General features: G+C 35.9%; 3 protein-coding genes across 4 annotated transcripts in view; all 3 read left to right on the top strand.

Moving 5' to 3' along the window:
• Nucleotides 1-10,505, top strand: part of LOC143655003 (olfactory receptor 4M1) — a 40,161-nt gene extending 29,656 nt beyond the window's left edge. Inside the window, exon 2 of one of the 2 annotated variants that reach the window (XM_077126585.1) lies at nt 10,173-10,505. In XM_077126585.1, coding sequence (XP_076982700.1) covers nt 10,173-10,189 — 17 coding nt within the window. In that variant the 3' untranslated portion in view covers nt 10,190-10,505. Of the gene's footprint in view, nt 1-10,167 lie in introns of both variants that reach the window. The other variant, XM_077126586.1, reaches the window with a different exon arrangement.
• Nucleotides 1,758-2,653, top strand: LOC143655000 (olfactory receptor 4N2-like). The gene is given in 2 exon segments (XM_077126583.1): nt 1,758-2,568; nt 2,571-2,653. Coding segments are annotated over 2 exon segments (894 nt in total).
• Nucleotides 10,506-14,373: 3,868 nt separating the features above from the next.
• On the top strand, nt 14,374-15,333 carry LOC143655353 (olfactory receptor 4K2-like). Its single transcript, XM_077126707.1, has one exon. It carries the CDS (start codon nt 14,374-14,376, stop codon nt 15,331-15,333), a length of 960 nt encoding a protein of 319 aa, XP_076982822.1.
• The last annotated feature ends 4,286 nt before the right edge of the window (nt 15,334-19,619 follow it).

The raw sequence follows: 19,619 nt of genomic DNA, 5'->3' as shown, positions 1-19,619 counted from the left end.
TGTTTTGTGTATCTATATTTCTTTTCCACTACTTAGTAGATCATCATATTCACCTTCTGGAATGATCATATCCCACTAAACAGATTGAACTTAAATGTGAATTTTGTCCACATTGACAGATGTTGTTTTTATTTAGACAGGGTTCACATTCTAATTCTAAACCCTTAACAGATGACATCAATGAACAATATTATTTATTTGTTTATTTATTTATTAATTTTTTTTGTAAAAAATAACATAAATTCACAAAAGCAATAAATTTCAAAGCACACTTCAAAAATTTTATAGAGTGATTTCAGAGTTTTATGGGTTACAGTTCTACAATTTTAGGTTTTTCCTGCTAGTTGCTCTAAGAAATTGGAGACTAAAAGAAATATCAATGTAATGATTCGGCAGTCATACTTATTTGTAAATCCTAGTAGTCTGTTATAATTCTGCCTTCTCCTTTGATCCTTCTACCACTCTTTAGGGATATTTAGATTATGCCCATTCCAACTTTTCATGTTGGAAAGGTCTGTCAATAATATGGGATGGGGGGAAGGAAATGGATGATGTTCTGGAGAGGCTGGTTCCTCTGGGATTCAGGACTTATCTGGCCTAGGAACCCAGTGGAGGTTGTAAATATCTAGAAAGTAAACAGGGCATGTAAGCTGCGTAGAATCTCTGATAGAGCTCTAGATGATTTTAGGGTTGGTGCAATATTATTTTTGATTTTTCAAGTGTGTATGAAAAAGTATCCATTGATTAAAGCTGTAATTAATAATTTATTTATCTTCCTAAACTGAATAGTATAAATTTGCTTTCTTCCACCATTGACAATCAGAGTAAAAGGGAAAATTATTCTAAATTTAAGTGATGTTACCAAAATTACTTTCCTTGTCTTTGAAATAAAATAGACCCAGGAGATAATTGAATTATTTTACACTGGAACAAATTGTTTTGTAGCAACTGTTTGATGAAGACTGTCCTTTATGTGTTATACTGGGCTTAGAAAAAGTGGTTGGGAGTATAAGTGTTTGAAACTCAGTTTTAATTAAGCTTCAGAAAAAAAGATCTGGGTTGGCAGCAGAAATTGTGCACAGTCAACAATACAGTGACGTGATTACTCTGAAGTAGGTGAAAGGTAGAGTTAATATTTGGGCAACTACTGACCATTTGGAGTGAAGGGTCATGAGTACACCAGACCAGAAAGAGGGAAATAAGGATTAAGAAGAAAATACAGAGGATAAGGTAAATAGTTAGCAGCCAGGAACTGGGAATTTCACAGAACTAAGGGAAAGAAATATGTAGGAAAATTTCGTGGATCGTGTTCATGAGGAGAAAAGGGTGTACAGTAAACCAAACAGGCAGCTAGGCTTCAGGCACAGTACACCTGGAAAAACTCAAAGATCTTGATAATTGTAGTTATGTTTCAATCAGGAAACTTCAAATATAATTCAAGAAGTTGAAAATCCCAATATAGAGGATCCCAGATTCTAGGGTAAAATGCAGACTTATATAAGCTCATGGCTGAGTGGGGAGAAGAGCTTGGCTTTGAAATCAGTTGTTTTCCCTTGTATTTTTTTTATTTCATTTTCAATCTGGAGGTATGAGGGGAAAAGGGGTTTACCCTGACATTGGAGAAGTTGAAGACATGTATTCTGTTTATCAGAAGTGATGATATCAGTGATGTTTAGCTGGCAAAGAACTATAGTCTAGATGAAAGAAGTTGAAAAACTAAATAACTTCTGCTTCTTGATATTATGTAGGTCAAAGAAATGGAAAGGGAGAACAGCACATAGGTGACAGAATTCATCCTTCTTGGTCTGATTGAGTCTCGAGATGTTCAGTTTCTGGTTTTTGTGCTATTTTTAGTTTTCTACCTCATCATCCTCCCTGGAAATTTCCTCATCATCCTCACCATCAGGTCCGATCCTGGCCTCACGGCCCCTCTCTACTTCTTCCTGGGCAACTTGGCCTTCTTGGATGCCTCTTACTCCTTCATTGTGGCTTCCAGGATGCTGGTGGACTTCCTTTCTGAGAAGAAGGTGATCTACAGAGGCTGCATCACTCAGCTCTTTTTCTTGCACTTCCTTGGAAGTGGGGAGGGGTTACTTCTTGTGGTGATGGCCTTTGACTGCTACATTGCCATCTGTCGGCCCTTACACTATTCAACTGTCATGAATCCCAGAGTCTGCTATGGATTGTCGTTGGCTCTGTGGTTTGGGGGCTTTGTTCATTCTATAATCCAGGTGGCCCTCATCCTCTGCTTACCCTTCTGTGGCCCAAACCAGCTGGATAACTTCTTCTGTGATGTCCCCCGGGTCATCAAGCTGGCCTGCACAGACACCTTTGCTGTGGAGCTTCTGATGGTCTTCAACAGTGGCCTGATGACACTGCTGTGCTTCCTGGGGCTCCTGGCCTCCTATGCGGCCATCCTCTGCCATGTACATGGGTCCTCCTCTAAAGGGAAGAACAAGGTCATATCCACATGCACCACACATATCATTATTATATTTCTCATGTTTGGGCCTGGCATCTTCATCTACACTCGCCCCTTCAGGGCTTTACCAGCTGACAAGGTGGTTTCCTTTTCCACATGGTGATCTTTCCTTTGTTGAATCCTGTAATTTATACCCTTCGTAACCAGGAAGTGAAAACATCCATGAGATGATTGCTTAATTAGCACATAATTTGATGAGTGGCATAAAGAATAAGAAAATCAAAACTGGGGGAATTCATCTGAAATAATTTTCCCGAATGCAGAAAGAGTTACCAGTATAGCAGTTAAAATCACTACCTTCCTAGAGGTAGAATAATAGGAATAAACAGACATTAAGACAAGAAATAAACACCATATTTTCAAGAAAAGGTTTTTTTTTTTGGAAGAAGCTAAAAAGCAAAAGTGAAATGCTGTGACTATGAAGTGATTGTATGACCAATTTACTTTTAGTCATCAGGATGAGCTTTTTAAGGAGGTGATATTTTGGCTAACATCTAAATAAACTGAAGTAGCTACCCATGCAAACATTTAGGGACAGGGCATTTTCATCAGAGGGAACAGATGCTGCCAAAACCCAAAGATGGTTATGAACTTGGTGCAATGAGGAAGATAATGAAGTCCAGTTTGACTGAGAATAGCAAGTGATTAAGAAAATGATAAAGTTAAAGGTGGAGATTCTGGAAGTGTCCCAAATTTACATGGTATAGCAAATGAGTAAAAGAATTTTGAATTTTATTTGCAATGAGAAGTCATTCTAAGGCTTTAAACTACAGACTGTTTCCTATGCTCTAGTTTCATTCATAACTTAGGGTGGTATCCTCAGGATTCTGTGAATTGGTGAATGAGTCATAAAATAACCTTGTGGCAAATATACTTGTAGGAGAACTTTGAAATAAATTAAACTGCCAGTTTTGTTTCCACAATTAGGACAAGGGAAACAAAGAGGAAGTTTGTTATTTTTATTAGAAAGGGTCATGAAAAAGTGTCACTTCCACCCCCCCAAAGTTTCATGATTATCCCTAGATGTTTTTGAGTCCTGGCTATATATTTTATTTCATCTCCGATGGATTAACACAACCCTCATTATTTTAACTATAACATGAATTAGTATAGGGAATTAGGTGCTTATAAATGGTAGAATAGCCTAGAAGAGCAGGTTTGAGGCAGGATGTTCAGAGATGACTCATACACAATACAGGAGACCCAAGCTATTAAGGGAGCTCCTTGGTGTCAGTCCTTGACATCTGAAGTCTGAAAGCCACCACCACTTTATCCAGGAGCTAGGATTGGAACAGGGATGCAGAGCCACTCTTCAACTATCAGCTCTCCCCTAGTACAGCAGAAGTCCCCCATGCTATTGCTCCTCCCCCAGGGAATTAATGGCCAAATTCAAGACTTGCTTAAATGGGCAGCATCTAAACATATCTGTAATCCAAACTGAAGGAGGGTCTAGGATTAATTTTTTGCATTTTATTTTTAAAATAAATATTAAGATGTTTATAAAATAAATCATGTGCATCATAAACATATTCAGATATAGAAAAGTAGTCTCTTTCCTCAAATACCTCCTTCCTCATCCTCATTTGTAGCTCAACACCTTGTTCCCTATTTCACTAAGAAAACCAGAAGAGAATTTCTCAAGCTTTTACCAGAATATCTACTTGCATCCATCTATCTCTCTGACTACATGCTCTTTTATATCTCCCGAGATTCAGTGACCTGATACTGCTCCTACAAGTCAGCCTCTCCACCATGGACCAGATTCCAATCCCTCTTTCCTAAAGAAGGCAATTACTCTGAAAATTCTGCCCTTGTTTGGTTTTCATCATTAACTTTTTCCTCCCTATTGGAACATTCTCCTTAGAATATAATCATATTTCTTTCATTATTAATGAAACTGCTTTTGTCCCCCCTTTCCCTCCACATGCTACCTAATTTCTCTTTCTCTTTATAGCAAAAGCTTCTTAAAATGGATTGTTTATGCTCTTCTGTCTCTGATTTCTTTCCTCTCCAATTCTTCTAATCACACAGTAAAACCACTCTTGTCACAATTAACAATAATCTCCAATGACTGACTTAGCTCTCATTGTGTTTGATCTGTGAGGATGTCTGACACAGTGGATCACTCCCTCTTCTTTCAACCTGCCTTCCAGGACTCACCATCTTCCTAGTCTCCTTCCTACCTAACAAGCTGTTCCCTCATTCTGCTGTGAGGGTTCCTCTCAAATTCCTAGCTTTCTTAACTTCTAACTACCAACTTTATGTTGATAACCTCTATATGTATATCTTTCCCTTATATTTCCATGTTTTGAAAACCCAGTAACTTATGCAACTGCCATGGCTCCACTTTCATGTTCTAATATCACTTCAAGCACAACACATCCCATACTGACTCCTGGTCCTCACCACATCCTTTTTCCTACTCTGCACCCTGATATCTATTAATTCCAATTCCATCTTTGCCATCTCTGAGCTAAAACCATGAAGTCATAATATTATGCAGTGAAAACATAACATTATATTCTCTCTCATATTCCACATCCAGTCTGCTATAAAATCTGGGCTAATTCTACCATCACTAAATTGCCAGATGAGATCATACCTCCCATCTTCAGTGCTACCACCTAGGCCCAAACTGCTGTTGTCTCTTGCCTGTGTTTATCACTGTTGCTTCTTTACTGGCCTCCATTCTTCTGATCTTCTGCCATTTTATTCTGTTATCAGCTGAACAGCCAGAATGATTTGGTTAAAGCATAAGTCGGATCATACCACTATCTTCTCAAACTCTTCAAGCCTTCCATCTAACGCTGAGTATAGGCGCTTCTAAGGCCCTCCCTGAACTCTTCTGTTACATCATATCTTTCTCACTCTGGCCAGCCTCATTGGCCTCCAGGTCCTTGAACATGCCAGGCTGCACCTTCCTCTGCACCTTTCACTTGCATTTCCCTCACAATGGCATGTGCTGCTCTGAAATATTGGCCTGACTCACTCCCTAACTTTCTTCAGACTTTTCAAATATTACCTTCCATGTGATGCCTTCCATGATCACCTTTTTGCCCACAAAACTCCATATTTTCTTGTCCACCATTATTTTTGTCCTAGCACTTATTTCCATTAACATACCGTGTTGTATTGCCTAACTTTCCCGCTAGAGTAGATAGCTTCCATGAAAGCAGACATTTGTTCATTAGCTTTCTCATCGCCTAGCACAGAGAAGTTGTTCAACAAATATTTATTAAAGAAATGAATTTAACAGGAGTGTGGAAATTAGACCTAATTCTTTTACATGTATGAACACATTATCCCTTTATAAAGGTTTGGTTATATTATAATTTATAGTTTATGAAGGTTATAACTTTTTCTTCTCTCTTAAAAATAAATAAATGAGCAAAAATAGACCATAATAGTCTTTTTAAGTGACTAGATATATTCAACTATAATGTCTTGATAAGTATTTATTTAAATAATGCCATGCTTTTGGATATTTAGATTTTTTGCTATTATATACTAAATTTATTTAAAATTATGATAGATGCTACTTTTCACAATTATGTGATTATTTTCTGTGGATACAGTTATAGAAATATGATTACTTAGGTCAGAAGTTATGGACATTGATACATATAGCCAAATATTGTCAATTTATTTTTCACTATAATATTTGAATTTATCTCTTTACTATTTCTAAAAATGGAATTTGCTAAAATTTAAAGTTTTCTGATTTTGAAAAGAGAAAAATAATATTTATTATAGCGTTCAATTTCAATTCTTTGCAAATAATATCTCCTGATTAAATGTATTTTTCCATATTTTTCACTTTCACAGGAATTGCTTAGTTTTAAAAACAGGTATGTCTGTTTCATCCAGTTGGTTTGTAATACCTATTGCCATATGAAGTCAGTGAGTTTTTGCGTTTACATTTACAATTTTTGCCTACCCTTTAACATAGAACCAGGATTTCTATTTTGGGTCAAAAAGGAATAAAAGAACCTGAATTTATGCTACTTCATGAAGTAATTTTTTAAAAAACTGGCAAAATCTATGAAACAGTGAATTTGAAGACACCAGACATTAGGTTTTACAATTCTTATTTCCCTCCTGGCCCCAATTAAGGAGAAGAAAACCAGCATATCAGAGATGAGAGACCCTGTGCTGCCTCAGTGCTGGGATTTTATACACTTAGGAGGAGTGGGCATTATCGCTGAGCAAAAAGTATGTATCAAAGAAACTTTGTGCAGAGACCCACACTCTGGACAGCAGCTGGGCTGCCTGTTTCTGGTTAGGGGTTTGTTGTAGTTTGCTATCTGCTGGAATTCAACACACCAGGGATGGACTGGCTTTCAATAAAAGGTGATTTACTTTTTTTTCTTTTTTTTTTTTATTAATTAAAAAAAGAATTAACAAAACAATTAGAAATCATTCCAATCTACATGTACAATCAGTAATTCTTAATAACATCACATATGTGATGTGATTTACTTTTGTCCTAGCACTTTTTTCCATTAGCATACCATGTTGTATTGCCTAACTTTCCCACTAGAGTAGAGTTAGTTCTCTAGTAGAGTATAGTTCTTCAGAGGAAAGGCAGCTAACTTTCAACTGAAGTTCTTTTTTACACGGAAGACACAGGATGGTCTCTGCTGGCCTTCTCTCCAGGCCTCTGGGTTCCAACAACTTTCCCTTGGGTGATTCCTTTCTGCATCTCCAAAGGCCTGGGCTGAGATGCCAGTGCTGAGATGAGGTATGCTGAGCTGCTTAGGCTGTGCTGCATTGTGCTCTCTCATTTAAGCACCAGCCAATTAACTCAAACATCATTCATTGCAGCAGGCACACCTCCTAACTGACTGCAGATGTAATCAGGAACAGATGAGGTTCACATGCCATTGGCTCATGTCCACAGCAATATAACTAGGCACCTTCACCTGGCAAAGTTGACAACCAACTCGAACTACCACAGGGTTCAAAGTATGCAGGTGGCTATTCATTTCTGTGTAGGTTGTTTTTTTGTTTGTTTGTTTGTTTCACAATTGAGAACTAACATCTCCCTCAGGCCATAAAATGAAAACATATAGAAACAGCTGCAGCAGCAAGCAAGAGGGAAAAGAAGGCAGGTATGCAGTGACTGAGAGATGGCCACTGAGCTTGCCTGTGACTTCTCCCCTCATAATGGTATCTCATTGTTACTTTAATTTTCAATTCCAAAATTACAAAAGATGTTGCACATTATTTCATATTATTTGCCATTTGTATGGCACTTCTTTGTTGAAATGCCCATTCAAATCTTTTACACATTCTTTAATAGGATTGTTTGTTTCCTGTTGTTGAGTTTTAAGTTTTTGTATATATAAATACAAAGTAGTTATCAAATACGGAAATATTGTCTTTTAACCTTTGGCTTCTTCTTTTATTTTTCTAGCAACTTCTTTCACAGAAGAGAAGCCTTTTAATCTTAATAAAATACAATGTATTTTGTCTTTCATGGGTTTTTCTTGTTTGTATATGTAAAAACATGTTGCGAAAAAGACAAACAATCCAATTAAAAATGGACAAAAGACTTCAGTAGGCATTTCTCCAAAGAAGATATACAAATGACCAGAAAGCACATGAAAATATATGTCTTATCCATTAGGGTAGTGCAAATCAAAACTACCATAAGATGGGCGGGCCGCGGTGGCTCAGCGGGCAAAGTGCTTGCCTGCTATGCCGGAGGACCTCGGTTCGATTCCCGGCCCCAGCCCATGTAACAAAAACGGAGAAACAGAATACAATAAAACAAGAAAATGTTTAAAAATGTTTCCCTTTCTTCCTTCCTTCCTTCCTTCTCTCTGTCTTTCCTTTAAAAAAAAAAAAAAAAAAAAACTACCATAAGATGTCATTTCACACCCACAAGAATGGCTATTATTAAAAATAGAAAATAGCACATGTTGGAGAGGATGTAGAGAAAAGGGAACACTTGTTGATTGTTGATGAGAAGGTAAAATGGAGTAGCCACTAAGAAAAACAGTTTGAAATTTCCTCAGAAAGTTAAGTATAGAATTGCCATGTGATCCAGCAATCCCATCTCTAGTTATATTTCTAAAAAGTTGAAAGTAGAGACTCACACATGTATTTGCACACTGGTGTTTATAGTGGCATTATTCAGAGTCACTAAAACATGAAAGTAACTCAAGTGTTCATAAACAGATGAACAGATAAACAAAAGGCTGCATACATTCATGATAGAATATTATTCAGCCATAAGAAAGAATGAAAATGTGACATGTGCTACAATATTGTTGAACCCTGAAGACATCTCATTGAGTGACATCAGCTAGTCACAAATGACAAATATTGTATGATCTCACTGATTTGAAATAATCAGAATAAGCAAATTCATAGAGTCAGAAACTGGGAAATAGTTTTCCAGAGGTTGATGTGGAGGTAAGGAATGGGGAGTTAATGCTTACCTGGTACAGAACTTTTGTTTGGACTGATGGAAAATTTTGGTAACGGATGGTGGTGTTGATGGTAGCAGAGCACTGTAGATGTAATTTACACTAATGAATTACATATTTGAGTATAATTAAAGAGGAAATTTTTGGTTCCATGTATATTATTAGAATAAAATTAAATATAAACATAGGACTGTGCAATACAAACAGCAAACCCTTATGTAAACCACGGACTAAGTTTAATAGTATAGGTATAATTTCTTTTATCATTTATAACAATACCACCATAATGCAGTGTTAATAATGTGTGAGGGGGAGGTATGGGAATTGTATTTTATGCATGGATTTTCTTTAAACCTACAACAGCTCTAAAAAACAAATAAAAAACACTGTTAAACCCAAAGTCACCTAGATTTTTTCCTGTTTTCTTTTACAAGTTTTGTAGTTTTAAATTTAAATGGGTGTATGACCCATTTGTTGAATATACTGTCCTTTTTCTGTTGAATTGCCTCTATTCCCTGTCAAAGATCAGTTGTCTCTATTTGCATGGGTCTATTTTAGAGTGCTATATTCTGTTCCATTGATTTATGTTTCTGTTCTTTCACCAGTACTGTGCCATCTTGATTATTTTAGCTTTATGTAATACATCTTGAAATGGGGTAGTGAGTTCTCCAACTTTGTTCTTCTTCAATATTGTGTTGGTTACTCTTTTGCTTCCCACAAAATCTTTAGAGTCAGTTTGTTGATATCTACAATATCCTTTTTCACTTTAAAGGCCTTTGTGTTTAAATTGGATGCATCTGGATAATTCAGATAACTTGCTATTAAAAGGTTAGCTTTAATTCCATTTGCAAAGCCACTTTTGGCAAGTAGGAATATTTCACAGGAAAACAGTGTAAAATTTTGTATATTTTTATATATTTTTGACTCTATATATTTTGGGGTGACTTCAAATCCCTTCCATTAGTCAGTCTGTTCCATAATTTCTAAATAGTGGTGTTTATAATACTTCTGCATGTTAGAAATAGTATTTAAAATTTCCAACCACTTTTACCTGATTTGCCTCTGGACACATTTTTAAAATTATTTTTTCAAGTCAAAAATATCTTACTGAGATAATAAATATCAATAATAATAAATATATAGTTACTTTACGTTTCAAAATGGGGCAAACATTTTAGATTTGTCTAATCTGTAACTCTTGCTGTTAGAATATCTGTTCTTGTTTTTAGCTATCTTTCTTTCTCTTTGCAGAATAGAAATAAACAATAATTAAAAAGAAGAAAACTCTTGAAATCAAAGCTGCCAGTTCTCCTATTTCAAAGACTGCAAGGAATCTGGCGAATGATGAAGATTTTCCCGGACCCTATCGGCCGTCCTATGGGGGATGGTGGCTGTGAGAAGCTCCCATCACTGAAGCGCATGGGAAGACAAGTATGGGAGGAGAACGAGCTGGAGATGAATGATTGGCCTGCGAGTAAATATAGCAAGAGACTCGATTATGGTTTGGGGTTGACATTCCACATTTAGCACCTCCCTGGAATAGATGTGATGGACTCTTAAAAAACACCTTTAATAATTATCATTTCTTCTGCTACTCCTCCTACTATATATATGCATTTTTTCTTTTCTTTCTTTCTTTTTTTTTTTTTTTTGAATGGGCAGGCACCCGGAATTGAACACAGGTCTCTAGCAAGACAGGCAAGAATTCTGCCACTGAGCCGCATCACACCGCCCCCTACTATATTTTATCTGCCACCTACTATACTTTATTAAGCACTTTCACTGTGCCAGGCATTATTCTGAATGCCTCACATTTATTTCATGGTTTATATCTTACATCTTTTCTTTGAAGGATTTGCATAATTCCTGTCCTCGTTTCTTCTTCAAGTCACTTCAATTTACCAACAAGTGGCAGCAGCTACCATTACGTCTATTAGTTTGTGCTAATTTTTAAATGTCTTGCCAGAAACTTTAGCAAATGATCCTTCCTTTAACGTGTGATCGTTGCAGTAAACAAGGGTGCACCAGAGACACATTGCTGTAATCTAAAAGAATGAATTTCCAACTTCGGGATTTTGAACACTGAGGTATATTGGTGGGGATATTCCCACATCCAAAGAAGCAATTTATTGTTCTTATATGTTTCTTAAATGACTACTCATATGGCTTCTTCCATAGGCAAGTCCCGGTTGTGCCTTTTTCTCTAGAGAACAATTTTTCCTCACTGACAAGCATCTTCTCTTTAAATAGCAAAAGACAATTTCCTTAGTTCTTATTGCAACTCTGGGAAAAGTCAGTTCAAAATTTAAATAACTCCCACTGCAAGTAGATTGTAGTGTCCAATCCCTAATCTCCAAATGTCATTGCCTTGTAGTGGATTTTATATAAAGGCAGGAGAAAAAATATATGCATACTCCAGGCTGCTGATACTCACTAAATACCACGGTGCTTTTTAGACTTGTGAATCTCAGAGGTTGTTTTTGGTTCCTGCTGCATAGCTGGTAGGTTAAGATCTGGGAGTTGGTTTGAAGATCTTCACAGGCAGCTACAGTTTGTGTTTTTCAGGTAATAAAAAAAGAGATAAAGGAGACCAACATTGATTTAATAACTATTTAAAGTGAAATAAAGCAGGGGTAGCAAAGAAAATTCTATGTAACTTGAAGATATAAAGAGGGGAGGTTAGATATGGATGTGAGCTATCCTTTTGGAGAATTTGGGTTTTCTTACAATATTTCTATTTATATAGGATCCCCATTTATAGTAATGGTTTCCATTAACAATTAGATTATTAATTCAGGAATATAGAAAAAGTATTCAAATATGTGAAGCTGAGCATTCCCAATAGATTTACTATAACAGGGAACTTCAGAAAAAGAAGCAACTTAAAAAAGATGAAACGATTCTCTCTCTCTATATATATATATATATTATATGCAAATAAAATATATTGGTTATTTCTGAACAACATTCCTATATGAAAATTTAAGACCTAGAGAAGTACTTGAACATTACCCAGGAGATATGCTTATTGCTTTGTATGGACCATCTAATTTAATCTCCCACACATGAAGGGTCCAAACCCGAGAGAGGTGCTGAGGTTTGGCTAGTGTCACACAGAAGGTCAGGGACAACTCGGCCTGCAGTTTGACTTTACTTTTTTTAACACTTGTTTCAGTTTTAAGATTTCTGGAATATTGTCTTCTGAAAAAACTCTGATGTAATTTATCAATACTGACAAAATGTAAATATATGCAAGTGAATTGAGGGTGGGAGCCAGGTTTTTCTCCCGATTGGGAAAGTAGGTCCCTTTAGTGAAAAAATGTTGAAGGTAACACTTAAAAGTTAGATACCAAGTTTTTATTCACAGTGTGAGTTAAAGATAGAATAACAAGGTAAATTGTAATTTGGAAAGTACTATTTATTTCCGGTATATTTTCCTCTGCATAGCAACAATTTTGAAAGTTTTTTTCCCCTTTTCATTAGTTTGCCCCTTCTAACTGGAGTGTAAAATTTGCTACAACAGAGCAATTATTATGTCCTTCGAGTCTAAAGCCAGAATGTAGACTCAATGAAAAATTTGTTTCTTATAAAAAAAAGAAGTAAAAAATTTTTTGAAATATTTCTGATTTAGTTTTTATTATAAATCAGTCGAGCCTTATTGTCCAGTCTAGAAAACTTGCCACCACTTTCAATTCAAAATAGCAAGCTATTGTGGAAGTTTAATCAACAAGTTAGTTAATTAAGTGAAAAGAGAACACATTACCATAAACCTCATCTTTTGATTAAATTGTTCATTGATAACTGCAGGAACAGTGAAAACTGTAGGGCTGTTGATCTACAATCTAAGAACATTTTCAATGATCAATTGTTTCACGTTTTCATATTGTGAAGTTTTCATTTTTATTGCTATCTCTTTTTTAAACTTTTAGAGGGATTGTTGGTAATAAATGAGTGAAAAGAAAATGGAGGAAATGAAAACCAAATAGTTCATTTGCTTTTCTTTCCATTTGCTTGGTGTCTTAATTTATGGCAAAATGACTTCACTCATATATTTACATTAACATTAACATAACTTAAATGTTATAAATTGACATTTAATATTTAATTTGCCTACAATTTTTCACTGACATTAAAATTTTTAAATTTCTCAGGACACTTAGGAAATGTTTAAATAGAGTAAGGAAAAAATAATGACATTTTCAAAGAAAAATAAGTTGTAACTCTGGATTAGGTATGATGGTATCTATTAATAAATTTTTATTAAAATGACTAAGATGAGAATTCTCAAAGGATTTTATTTAACAAAGGACTCAGAATTTTACATATGAAAACAAAAGCAATTTAACTTAAATGAAATGATTTTCTTAGTAAATAGTCTTTTATAAAGCACTGAACTGAAATTATAATTTTAAAAATTTAGCTAATTTACTCAGATCAAATTTTCCAATAACATGGAAGCATTTTCCTAATAACTAAGCTGAACATTTTGTAATTAGAGACTCAACTTTCACTAAGTGGCTGGAAGAGTGAAACCCTCTGGTCACAAGATTAGCTCTCACTTAATGATACTAGTTTATATTTGCTTCTCTGTGCCATTCCTTTAACTACTTGATAAAGGCATTGCCAACTCACAGGAGATAAAGTTCACAGTTCTTGGCTTGTGCCATAAACTGAAAACCCTACTTTAAAAAATTACCCTGAGTCCTTAAACTATCCTCCTTTTTGCCAGTCTTAAAAATATAGCTTTGCTTGGATATTAGGAAGAGAATCAAAGAAAGGATATTCTCTCCTGTTTATGTTTTTAAAAGACTATAAAATAACAAAAATTCAGAATAATTCTCCTATGTTACAGGTATCCCTTTTGGTCATCGATAGTTTTATGGATTGAAGAAATTAAAAGTTTTGTGAAAAGATAATTATTTATCATCTCTCATTGATATTAAGTGGGTTTTGGAAATCATTACATTAATGTGTTAATTAAACTCAGTGTTCACCAATAGTTGATTCAATATAATTGCATTTTATTCATGTAATAAAAAATTTCAGCCATCATTTTTATTTTTACTTTTATGACTTACTAAGCAGAGAACACAAACCTAATGTAATCTTTATCTATAAAATATGGATTATGTAGTTCCTCAGCTAATATTCAGGACAGCAATATTTTTGTGTGTATATGTGATGAATATGGTCAAAATTCATTGATACTGGTCAGAACCAAGAAGTTGTCTTTTGAAGAGGTACCCTATAACAATTGCTTTTATACACCCTTTCTATAGAAAAGAAAAAGTGGTTCCAAAAGAAAAATCTTTACTGAGAGACTTATTAGTTGGTAATCTGTGTTCTAAGTTGTTAATGCCCTAGTGAATTGAGTAAGGAAATTATTTTATATGACGTTGCATCAGTAACACATTTTCCCAGTTCTGTCATTTTGTTCCTTTTAAGATTAGACAGCAGATGGAGGGGTTCAACAATTCCAGAGTTTCTGAATTCGTGTTACTTGGACTCACTGATTCCACTGAGCTCCAGATTTTCTTCTTTGTGGTGTTCTCCATTCTGTATTTAATAACCATGTTGGGCAACTGCCTGATTTTGCTCACAGTCATATCAACCCCACATCTTCACTCCCCCATGTATCTCCTGCTCAGCAATCTGTCTGTCATTGACATGTGCCTATCTTCCTTTGCCACTCCAAAGATGATTGTGGGCTTCCTTCCTCAGCACAACACCATCTCCTTTGAGGGCTGCATTTCTCAGATCTTCTTTTTGCACCTCTTCACTGGGACTGAAATTGTGCTGCTTATCTCTATGTCTTTTGACAGGTATATTGCCATATGCAAACCACTCCATTATTCAATAATTATGAATCAAAGAGTGTGTGTTGGACTTGTGGTTACTTCTTGGACAGTGGGCTTCCTGCATACAACAAGTCAGTTAGCTTTTACTCTCTACTTGCCCTTCTGTGGTCCCAATATTGTGGACAGTTTTTTCTGTGACCTTCCTTTGGTCATCCAGCTGGCTTGTATAGATACATATATCCTTGGGATCTTCATGATTTCAACCAGTGGTGTGATTGCTCTTATAAGTTTTCTGCTTTTGCTCACCTCTTACATCATTATTCTTACCACTGTCAAGAAGCACTCCTCTGCAGGTTCGTCCAAGGCTCTTTCTACCTGCACTGCACACTTTATAGTTGTGTTAATGTTCTTTGGGCCCTGCATCTTCATCTATGTGTGGCCTTCCACAAACTTCCTGGTGGACAAAGTTCTCTCTGTTTTCTACACCATTTTTACCCCCCTCCTGAATCCACTTATTTATACTTTAAGAAACCAGGAAGTAAAGATATCCATGAAAAAGAAAATACATTACCAATACTTCAATCTTGGGAAAACTGCTCCACAATATCCAGTGCAATGAACAGAGGTTTCCTAACTGAGATGTACTATCACCAGTTTTGCTCATGGCATAATGGAAAGTTAAACATAGAATTGCCTTTCAGATCATCTAGTCTAAACTCACAAAAATAAAAAAACAGGTTTGAGAGATATGAAGCATCTTGCCAAAACTTAGTGTTTGCAAGCCTTGTAAATTTGAAATGCACATGTACAGTCGCTGAAATACAGAGCCTAGTTATTTCTACTTTCCAAAAATTTCATAGCTTTTTTCTCATGTGCAACCTACTTAAGGCCTCTTCGGTAGTGAAAAACATAAAAGCTCTGAAGAATATGTTTTAAGCCATGAGATATTAGAACAAGATAGGCTTTGGAAATTAGCTGGCCAATCTAATTTCTTAAGAGCAGAAGAATGTAATTTCCAGAGAATTCATAGAGCTAGTTCAAGGCTGAGTAGGGGGAAAGAACTTTGCTCTACATATGTGTAACCTGGGAATCAAATCTTGATTGTCACTTCCAAATTGTGTTAGCCTAGGAGATCCATTTTATTTCTCTATGTCTTTTTTACCTGTAATATGAGGATGATAAATATAATCAATGTTTTTGTGTGCCTATTTTGTGTAAAGTTGACAGAATGCATTCTAAAAATGTCACTTCTATTTCCCTTCCCACTAGGTGAACTTTGACCTAAAATTCATCTTATTTTTAAGTAATATGGCTTTGATGAATAACTGCATTCAGGGCTGACTATCAGTATGCAAAATTAGATATTCTAATTTTCTATTGTCTCTAAGTGGCTTGTTAAGACACTTGGGGGTAAAATAAAGAAAATATTCTCTGATTTTCCATTGTTAACATGGTGGGTGACAAAACTAGATAGATTGCCTGATACTTTGAAATTGCTATTGAAAACAATATACTGATGGACTGCTTCTCCTTCAATTGGCTGAAGTATATTAAAAGAGTTCTGTATGCAATTTGTCCTCATGGATTCAGCTTGTGAAAATCATGAGAACAACACAAGTCCCATCCTTGTAAACAGAGAAATGCCATTAATAGTGGCTTACATTTATTTTGGACTTTTAAGGTCTCAGCAGGCTTCCACATTGAAGTATAAGGCTCAAGTTCCTCTAGGTCTGAATTCTAATTTTACCACTGTCTTGTGCCACATTGAACATGATTTTTAACATTCCTAAGTCTTAGTTTACTCATCTATAAAATATGGTATTAGTATTTAACCAATACAGATGATTTAAAAATGAAACAAAAACACATTTAGTATGTTTATTAGTGTTTAGCTCTCATAAAGGGTTTAATGAATACTAGGTAATAATATTGTTGTTATTATTATTGTATTAAATGTGTGTACAATTGGAAGGTACTGGAATGGAAATGGAAGTGCTTCCTTGAACTTAATGGACATGGTTTTAATACTGTAATGTGATGCGTCAATTTAACTAAGTAATATTGGAATATTGGATCTGTGCCAATTTTTATTTATCTTTGCTGCATTTGTGTATTTAATGTTGTCCTTTGTAAGCTTGTATTTTTTTACAAGGAATATTATATTTGGGGGGATTCTTATTTATTTTAAGTTGAAAGATATTCCAAGACTGTGTGAAAGAGAAAAAATAATAACTGTATGATATTCATATGTCATTGCCTTTTATCTAACACAGTAACATTTTAAAATAAAATATATGTTTAAAAATGACAAAGTATTTTTCTCTATCTTTTACCTATTCAAAAAATATAAATGGAAAGGCCTTAAATTCATTATAATACCAGATTTATTTAAAAGTGTATTAACCAAGAAATTAAAGGTGACTTACGTGTTATCTATTCAGTTGATGCATAGCAACTTCTTAAGTTTCTACAATGGCTTATTTATTTATTCTTATTTACTTATTCTTAAATAAGTTTCTACAATGGCTAACACCATAGACCTCATATCTCTGTTTTGTCTTGCACCAAACCACTCGTTTCATGTATATAACCACAGGTTGTGACCCTTTATAAAGGATTTAAAATGTATTTCTATCACTGTACCTATAACTTCCCTCCAGCTCCAACCCTCATACTGACATAATCCACTCTAGTCCCCAACTTTTGATGGCTCACTGTCAGCATTGGTGAAATCACAAGGGAATATTGATGTTCCCATAAATAATTCCTGTGTGGGGCTTTCAGCCAAGTTGGAGTATAATATATCTGCTATTTCTATCTTCTTTTATGCTCCTCTCACCCTCTGTCCTGAGTCTCCCTTCCTCGACTGCATTCCATCAGAAATCTTTACATTTGCATTTCACTATACATTGAAAGGCTATACACTTCCAATGGTGCCTGTGATTATAGGAAGAAAGGATTTGCCTCTTGTTGGAGTAGTTCAGCATTAGTCAGTAGGGAGGAGGTGACATTACCATAAAGAGGATTTTTTGCCTTTGACAACAGGTGACATATTGGTCTTCTTTCTCAGTAAAGATAATCCAGGAAATGTTTTATGACCCCTTTTTTGTATCAGCAACTTGGCTTTGCTTAATGAAACAGAAATAATAAGATGTTATTCCAACCCTTAAAGAAGTCATGTTCTAATAAAAAGAAAGCTCATTACAATGCAGTGTCATAATTACTAAGAAGGTGTTTTGCCTATGATAATATGAGAACTTAGGACCCAGGAAAGGGAGTGTCCAAATGTGCATGGCAGAGTCAAAGGAAGCTTTTCAGAGGTAATGCTGAATCTGAGGCTTGATTGCAGGTCTGGGAAAAAAGGGAGGATAGGAACAGCCTGGAAAAAAGAAGGGAAAGATAAAAAAAAAGCTAGTAATTTCACACACAACATGTGGGTTACTATTTCTGGAGCACAGAAATAAGTCAGTAGTGCTGGGAGGAGAAGCTTGCTGATTGGAAGTGGTCAGAGCTTGGGATGCTATTGTAAAGTAGCTATATTGTAGAAGTTGTGGGCCATTGAGTACTGTGGGCACTCAGAGCAACAGGTCAACTTGTATCCAGTTTCTGCCATGAGGAATATTTGCAGTCATCTCAGGTGATTTGATGGAGGGACATATTGTCTTCTCTCTCTATGATGAGTTAAAGGATGCTGGACATGAAGTCTACATTTTAAAACTACATGGTAACTACAGAATAAACAGTCTGTTGGTTCTTCCTGTCTTTTTCTAATTCCCTGTCTATAAATTTGTTCACTTGACCAATATACTAAACTTTCGATTATATGAATAATTGAATGATGCAGTTAGTAATTTTTAGAAGCAATTTCCCTTTTCCCTCTTATTTTCTTCTCTCTTCATTTCTTTGCACCTTGAAGCTATTTCCCAGAATCCCTCCTGCTGCCATGCCTTGAAGTGACCTTACGGGCTTCTAGATGCCTTCTCTCCATGTGACAAAATAGTACATTTTCATTAGAAAGGTGGTGGGAATTGTTGGAAGCCTTTACTTGAAGTTGACAAGAATACCTTCCTGAATGGGGATCAGGAATGTGCTGGTTTGAAGCCATGTAACCCAGAACAGGCCATGTTCTAATTCTTTCTTGTGGGTGCAGACCTGCTGTGGGTGGGTCCTTTTGGTTAGGTTAATTTGATATGAGATGTGTTGTAGTTTGCTAGCTGCAGGAATGCAACACACCAGAGATGGATTGGCTTTTAATAAAAGGGGATTTATTTCATTAGTTCTTCAGAGGAAAAGCAGCTAACTCTCAACTGAGGTTCTTTCTTACATGGGAAGGCACAGAGTGATCTCTGCTGGACTTGTCTCCAGGCCTCTGGGTTCCAACAGCTTTCCCTGGGGGGATTTCTTTCTTCATCTCCAAAGGCCTGGGCTGAGCTGTGAGTGCTGAGATGAGGTATGCTGAGCTGCTTGGCTGTGCTATATTGAGCTCTCTCACTTAAGCCCCAGCCAATTAAATCAAACATCATTCATCACAGTGGAAATGCCTCTTAGCCAGCTGCAGATGTAACGAGAAACAGATGAGGTTCACATACCATTGGCTCATGTCCGCAGCAACAGAACTAGGTACCTTCACCTGTCCAAGTTGACAACTGAACGCAACTACCACAAGATGTGACCCACCCCATTCAAGGTGGATCCTAATTCTTTTACTCAAGTACTTTATGAGAGGATAAAGGACAGAAAAAACTGGGAGAGCTTAAAGAGAAAATCTCAGAGAAATCAAAAGAGGACCCACAGAGGAAACCACTGGAACCAGAGCTGAAAGCAGTGAAACCCAGGAGGAAAGGACCAGCAGACACCAGCCATGTGGCTTCCCATGTGACAAAGGAGTCCTTGATGTCAGCAGCC

Source organism: Tamandua tetradactyla, chromosome 14, assembly GCF_023851605.1.
Source record: "Tamandua tetradactyla isolate mTamTet1 chromosome 14, mTamTet1.pri, whole genome shotgun sequence".
NCBI classification, from domain to species: domain Eukaryota; kingdom Metazoa; phylum Chordata; class Mammalia; order Pilosa; family Myrmecophagidae; genus Tamandua; species Tamandua tetradactyla.
This window is presented reverse-complemented; position numbering and strand designations above follow the sequence as displayed.

What these genes read in the sequence shown, in the direction of transcription:
- LOC143655353 (XM_077126707.1), top strand. Translation starts at nt 14,374, where the DNA reads ATGGAGGGGTTCAACAATTCCAGAGTTTCTGAATTCGTGTTACTTGGA.